Source organism: Lynx rufus, unplaced genomic scaffold (genome assembly GCF_022079265.1).
Source record: "Lynx rufus isolate CCGP_SWC_20201006 ecotype Redwood Valley unplaced genomic scaffold, mLynRuf1.p SCAF_20, whole genome shotgun sequence".
In the NCBI taxonomy this organism is placed as follows: domain Eukaryota; kingdom Metazoa; phylum Chordata; class Mammalia; order Carnivora; family Felidae; genus Lynx; species Lynx rufus.
Window position 1 is genome coordinate 19,247,287 of NW_025814835.1, and position 7,766 is coordinate 19,255,052.

Consider the following 7,766-nt stretch of genomic DNA (forward strand, 5'->3'; position numbering starts at 1 on the left):
TTTTAGCTTAATTCCTTCGTAAGATCTACTCTAAGCCATATTATTTCCTCATACCATTAATTCAGTTCAGGTTCCCTGCTTTTCACCTCAGCTCATGCTATTTGATTTCTATTTTTTTCTGTAAGTAACCACTGCTCCATCTTGACCATCTTCTTACCAGCCTGCCCTTCAGTCAAGTTTTCTAATGTGCATTAATAGTTGTCCATCTAAGAATCTGCCTCCACTTGTTTGGTTTTAACATCCTCCCTTTCCTAATATCCTCCCTCTCCTATGCCTTCTAGCCTGGTTCCTCTCTCTCTCTCTCTTTTGACTTACCAGACTACATGTTTTGGACTGTCTTTAGGATAGCAAAGTGTTAGCTTTTTCTTGCTTGAGAGTATTTGTGTTTGTTACGTAATTTGGCTATGTGTTCATTTAGCTAAATACCTTATAGCCTTATTTAACGTTACTGTAGAGCGGTAGTTCTCAAACTTTTTGGTGTCAGGACCCTTTTACACTAGTAAGTATTATTGAGGACCAGAAAGAGCTTTTGTTAATGTAGGCTATATCTATCTAATATTTACCCTTTAAGAAACAAACTGAGAAATTTAAAAATTATTTATTTATAAATAATAAACTCATTATGTGTTAACACATATAATATTTTTAAGTTACATATTTTCCAAAATAAAAACCAATTTAGCAAGAAGAGCATTGTTTTCTGCTTTACAAATTTTTTATCATCTGGCTGCATAGACCCCTCTCATTCTCTGCCTATTTCTCCATTTAGTCAGGTTTGCCATGACAGGTCTTGTAGCCTCTGGAAAACTCCATTGTATACTTGTAACACAATGAGAGTTAAGAAGGCAAATAACAATTTAGCATTATTTTGAAAATAGTTTTGACTTTGAACACTTCCTGGAAGGGTCTCGGGGACCATCAGCCTAGATTGCACTGAGAACTGCTTCGAGAATAATTTAATACTGTCATGGACTCCTTTCTTGGTGTTTGTCCCTTGCTTTTAATGTTTGATAAATTTGAATTGGTTGAACGATTTTCTTATTTATGTATGTTAATATTACATTACATTTCCTTTTAATAGTTTCTGAATGAGACTTGTGTCATTCATTGAATTGTTCCTCAAAAGTAAGCTAATATTTCAGTGCTTTTGGCATGATGCTAGGACAATATCAATGTAGGAAAATTGCAATAAAATTTGGCCATTTTAGATTTTGTCTTGATGAGTCGCTTACTAAAAATTGCAAGTGACTTTTGTTTCTAGAAAAGGAAATGGTAGATACATGGTATAGTACTTGTGGTCCATGTAGTACTACTCCACGTGTGATCATAGTCCCTGTCATAGCGAGTTTATATTCTTAAAGGAGAATGCACAAACATTTGAAAAGTTAATCAAAATCAAAGCTTAAGTTCAAGTCTCTTCCTGTACAGAATATTCTCATACTTTCCTAGCCCAGTGATACTTCCTCTTTCCCAAGAAATGTCTAGGAAAGGAATGAGAATGTTTTGTGGAGGAAGAGGGTCTTGAACTAAACTGGGAGTAGATATGGATAGAGGAAAAGATAGCAGTGGGCACTCCAGGGAGAATGGAAAATAAGAATTTGGGCATGAAAATGGAAAGGTGCAGGACTTTGTTTAGGCAGTCTGAATTTCAAAGGGATTACATATAGTAATTAGAATTTAAAATTTCAAAATAGATTTGGCATGTATTTTTATCAGCACAGAGAGGAACGTTTTGATACTTTGTGTAGTGAAAAGAGCTACATAAAATGGTTTAAAGAATGATAAAATAGAATTGTTTTGCATTTTCAGTTTACATTTTTATGTTGTGTGAGTTGTTTCTAGATAATTTTAGTTTTCAGAGTGTCATTGATCTTCTCCTTATGTCCCTAAGATGACAGAAGCTAAGGTAATACTGATGAATCTTGGATGTTGGATAGAAATCTTAGACCACCTTGCATGTTATTACAACTTTAAAGGTTATACTTGTAGGATATTGCAGACTAGCACACATCTCCCACTTGTCTGTTTTTGGCTATTATAGGCATTGTACACACATTATAATATACACTTGGGCTATTTGTTGTTGTAAATGGACTTTTTGTGTTGCAGCATGAAAAGCTTGCCATCTTAATTGGAAGTAGATACTTTCTTTACTAAACTATGCTCTATACATGGATTGCTTTATTTTAATACAAAAGTAATAACATATAAGCGGACAAAATGAGCAAAATTGAAGGGGCTTCTGCTTCTTAGGGAATGAGGTGCATGTGAAAAGCAGAGAAGGTTTTCTATCACTGTAATAAAAATAGACTTCTAAACTGGCCATTCACCGTATCAGCTATTTTTGTAACATTTCTGTCTGTTTATTTTTCAGCTTTTTTAATGCAACTCAAATGAACTAAAAACAGAAGATTTTTAAAAATGAAGTAATATAAAGATTGACCTTATCTCACCCTACTCCCCTCCTTGCTTCTCTGCTCATCCATATAGCACCTGTCTGCTCTCACCCTTCCCATGTTCTCGCCATTGTTGGTGCAAGATTTCTACAGCTTCCATCATCTGGATCAGCCTTCTTGTTACCTAGATTTCCTCAACCATCTCTTTCTTCAAGTCTTATTCTAGGCATGCTCTGTTGGCCTTCTGTTTTGGTTTTTATTTTGGGCTTGCAACTAGGTGCTTTAATTTCGTTATTATACCATGTTGCTCCCCTGACTTTTACTTTTTTTACTTTCTCCTGTCTCATATTTCATTTTTGTACTACATTTTGAGAAATAATATTGCAATAAAATGTTGTTAGTAATGCTTTCAGACTTAACTAGTAGTTGGTTTTTTTAATCCAATCTAAGGTTTAAATTTTATTTTTTGGGAACTGTAGAATCATTTTGAAAATCAAATAAGAATAGTTTCATATGTTTCTTTTATACTAGTACTAGCGTAATATATTGATTAGTATAATAGGTTGCTTGTCTTTACCCAATGGAACTGTAGCCCCAAAGGCTTTTTGCTGGGTAATTATGGGCACGTTCTCTGCTTTGCCAACCCAAGTGAGCTCAAGGCGTTGAAAGACGGACTGAATGTTAGGCTGGGTTAAACTATTCACGTAGAAGATCAATGGACTCTTTACTGAATAAATATTTTCGACACCTAATTTTGATGTACCTAGACTATTGTTTGAGGTGTAATATAAACACTTAAAAATGAATAAAAGAGCTTCTTTATGTTTTGGGGTGAGAAAATCCATATTGGAATGCTGAATTTCTTCTTTTTTACAGAGAATACACATTGGCAAGTTGAGAGTTATCAACCTGTGAAACAGTATGCAGATTTGTGTCTTCCACTGTATCACATCTGCTAAAATTTTAATTTTTAATATTAGTTGTTTTTGTTTTCTTTTGCTTAATCTAATAGCTCTGTGTTTTGTGTGTTCCCCAGTGATAATGATGATCAATAATGCTTTCAGTGTTTATATGCTTAAATTCATTTGTGATACAGATAGTGCCAGCTCCCCTTCTTTCTTAAGAAGGCTCCCCTTGGCCCTGATTTTTTTTTACTCTTATCCACATACTTTTACGAGACTGTCTCTTTAGCATTTTTATGGCTTTTTAGGCTAACATATGGTTTTTGTAGATCAGAGAGGAGATCTTTTAAAGTAATAAAAGTGGTTTTCTTCAAGGTCAGGAAAAGAGCATGTTTAACATCATATGATTGAGAATGAAGTGGGTTTTTATAATCTTCTCTCATGAATGACATTGACCCAGCCATGTTCCATTTTAGACCAGGCATGTACAGAAGACCTTTATGAATTTTGCTTGATTCAGACTACCGTTTGGAACAGAATCAATTTAAAATATGAAAATTACACTTATAAATGTACATAGAAATCTTGTATACAAATATATACTCAATAGCTTGCAATTGCATTTCTTCAGTGGCGTTTCTGCTATGAGAATACATTATCTAATGATAAATTTCAGGTTTTAAGTAAATTATTTGCTTAGAACTTACTTGTAGAACTTTCCCACAGAGGTTTTGTTTGCTAGCACTGTTGGTAGAAACCTAGTTTATTCTTACATTTTTATGCTTCCACATTTGTAGCAAGTAGGCCCTCCAGTAGAGAATTTTCCTAATAATTGACAGAAACAAGATTTATTCTTTATGTTTTTTATAGTACATTTGTGGCAGCCAGGGTTTTTTTAAAAATAGAAACTAGGCAAAACTAGCCATTTTTAATCTGTTTTCATTGCAAATCTACATATTGAGAGAAAGTCTAGAAACCTGTCATCTTGGGCATTTAGACATAAGTTTAGCATACTCTTAATTCTAGAGTATTTTGCGATCGACATTTGATTTCTAATTGCCTAAAAATAGGTTGCCAAATATAGTTCACTCATAAAGCATCATCCTTTTATTAACTTCTCTAAACTGTCAACCTTGTTTTGAAAAATTGCATTACTTTTCCTTTAAACAGTGTGGGAAACCAAAATAGCCTGCATGTGTTTTATTTTTAATTCCTTGAGGCTGGGAGGAAAGGGATGGTCACAGTGTGCTTCAAACAATGAAAATACACTGCATGCCAAAATAAAATGGAGGGACAAAAATTAATACCAGGTTTTAAAGATGATTACCTGTTAGTAATATTTTGAAAATAACACATACTTCTAAATGAATAAGATGTACATGTAAAGTTATTTTTGTTTTTCTAGGTAGTTGGCAAAAAAGGAGAAAGCCACTAAGGTACAAAAGACACTGGAAGAGCATATTGCAATCAGATCTACAGCTCCTGGATAATTGCTTGATTCTCGCCAGAGACTGTCAATATTCCCTTCATTGCCATTACCAATAAATCATTGCTTTTGTTCGGATGGTATCACTAGTGTTTTTATTGTAATCTTGATACATGGAGTTGTAAATAAAAGTCACTACTTTTGCCAAGCTTAATTTTTGTCATTTTAAATAAGTATTTTCTCTTTTCATTTATTTGAAAATTGGCACACTTCTGATTTTAGAAGGGACTTACGTGTCTGCTAGTATATTGATTCAAAGCTAGTTTCTTTCTATAGGGGAGCAAGACTGTTTTATTAGGGAATTAAGGAGTACATGTGTGCTCATGTACACACACAGCAAGTGATTTTGATAAATGGACTTAGAACAGCTAAGTATGGTAAAATGAGTACTAACTCATGTTTATTAAACATTTGGGTATCTGAGCCATAGAAATTGCTCAAGGTATAACCTACTAGAAATAAGTTTAATGAGATTTAACTGTTCTCACCTAAAACTGTTAATGGGACCACAGATTTTAATCCCTTCTGGATGACCTTTAAAAATTTGAGTCAGCCATTTTCTTTACTAATAGAGGTATGTTGAAATCTGACCATGGGGGAAAATACAGTACTGTGAGTTCATGCAGCAACAGGAATTAATATTTTTAATCAAGTATTTATTAACTACAAAAAAGATAGTGTGTTAATATACAGAGAATGGGATTGAAGGTTGTAAGTGAATTGGCCAAATAATATGTTTGAAATGTGTTTCACAAAAGGCTAGCAAAACAAAACATGTTACTACTTTTTTTATGTAATAAAACTAATCTAGAAAGTATGGTACATTTAATATTTTAATTTCTCTGTTTTTAAAATGAAATTTTAATTTTAACTTCTGAATATTAAAAATTCAAATGTTTGAAAAGAGTACATAGACTATTAATTTTGATTCAGTTAATACCTTTGAGGGCATTTTTGTCTAGAAATATGGTTGAGATAGCATTTTGCCTTTGGGAGACCAATGTATACATGTTTATGAAAAAATTATGCAGAAGTTTTGTGTTAAAACAGTCACTTTCTAAAACCCCAGTGTCATTAGATAGTGTTTAGTTCCTTTGTATGTAAGCACATTAACTGGTCTGTGGTAATGTCTATATATCTTATGTATTCATAGTTATTACATTGCCTTGAGCTGAGTAGGGAAAGTGCAAGAAATAAAAGTTTATAACATTCCTTAATATAGAGCATCTCAGATTAATCACGTCTGAAATTAGAGATACGATTAAGAACAAGTTTTGTTTGACATTTTGTATACTTTTTTGGGTAATTGTTAAAGTGCCTCATCTTAAGTATTGCTGACCTCATCATCCTGTTTATACTTGACAGTTTGAAAACCAGTGAAAGTAATTTCATATTTGTAAAGGATTGGGATCAGATTTACATTGTTTGTGTGATTCTTCTATAACAACTGGTTGCATTATACAAACATTCCATGATTATTCAAATTGTAAATAGTGAAAAATGAATGTTTGTAGGTAACTATAACATTTCACTATGGGAAGTTTTACAAATAAACATACGTAGTTGACATTACTTAAATCACCAAGCTGAAATGCTATTTTCTCCTAAAACAGTATGTGTGTGTGTGTGTATACACACACGTATATACATATATATTACATATATATACACTGAATTTTGCAGATGAATAAAAGGAGCATTTGAAAAATGTAATGCTAGTTATTTTAACCCAAACCATCCCTGAGATAGTGTTTTCTAGAAAACTAATATTAGGTTTATTATTTTTTTTTAAAGATTTACCTGTTTTCAGAGAGAATGCCTGAGTGGGGGAGGGGCAGAGAGAGAGAGAATCCCAAGGACACTCTGCGCTGTCAGCACAGAGTCCGATGCAGGGCTTGAACCACGAACTGTGAGATCATGACCTGAGCCGAAGTCAGACACTTAACCAAATGAGCCACTCAGGCGCCCCTAATATTGGGTCTATTATTTGTTTTGTCAGACATAGCAGAAAAAACAAAAACACCCCAAAAAATTTTTCCCTTGATTTTGCATATTATATTGCACATCAGGATGCATCATCTGATTTGAAACAATAATGAAATAATCCATAATAGAAACAAAAATATTTTGAGTACAGAGTCTTGCAGCATAAGGCTGAGATCAAGGGTAACCTACTCTTGTGCCCATGGCGGACTTTTATGATCTATTTTGGCCAAAGCATCCCCCAGTCTCATTGTACTGGAGGTAGCTTCTTAATCTGTAGGAGTTGACAGGTGAATTGAAACCTGTCTTCCATCTTTGTCTCAAGACTCGAGGATCTATACTGTAGTTTTGGCAGTGTTCACAGGGGTGCTAGTATTGCACATTTGGCCTCAGCACTTTATTTATGGCTGCTATTTAAAAATTCTTTTTTAACATTTATTCATTTTTGAAAGAGCACGCAAACGGGGGGAGGGGGCACTAGAGAGAGAGGGAGACACAGAATCTGAAGCAGCTCCAGGCTCCGAGCTGTCAGCACAAAGCCTGACACGGGGCTTGAACTCACGAACTGTGAGATCATGACCTGAGCCAAAGTCGGCCGCTCAACCGACTGAGCCACCCAGGCGCCCCTATGGCTGCTGTTAATATACCTGAGATGGAGGGTAGGAGGCTTTTTTACCTAAAATGGTTCAGCAGATCTTCTCATGTTCCTCTTAATGTCTAAAATAAATCTTTAATTCTGAAATAAGAAAGCACTGGAGTAAGTTAGGCAGTTGGAACCATCTCCTTTGTAAGCGTTAAGAAAATGAAAGAACTTTAGGGCTTCCCTGTTGCTTGTATTAACATTTATAGGCTTCAAATTGGTATATTGGGTTTTGTGTGTATTATATATATGGAATTGGTCTTTTCTAACCTTAGATAATTTTTTTTGAATGAAAAGTAACAATAAGAAATCCACTCACTGAACAGTAAAGGGAAACCTTGAAGGAACATTGCTTTCAC

At 34.1% G+C, this 7,766-nt stretch overlaps 1 protein-coding gene across 1 annotated transcript in view; it reads left to right on the forward strand.

Moving 5' to 3' along the window:
- Window positions 1-4,938, forward strand: part of TXNL1 (thioredoxin like 1) — a 33,760-nt gene extending 28,822 nt beyond the window's left edge. The window contains exon 8 of the mRNA XM_047086304.1: window positions 4,704-4,938. Within this exon, the coding sequence (XP_046942260.1) occupies window positions 4,704-4,733 (30 nt within the window). The 3' untranslated portion in view covers window positions 4,734-4,938. The remainder of the gene's footprint in view (window positions 1-4,703) is intronic.
- The last annotated feature ends 2,828 nt before the right edge of the window (window positions 4,939-7,766 follow it).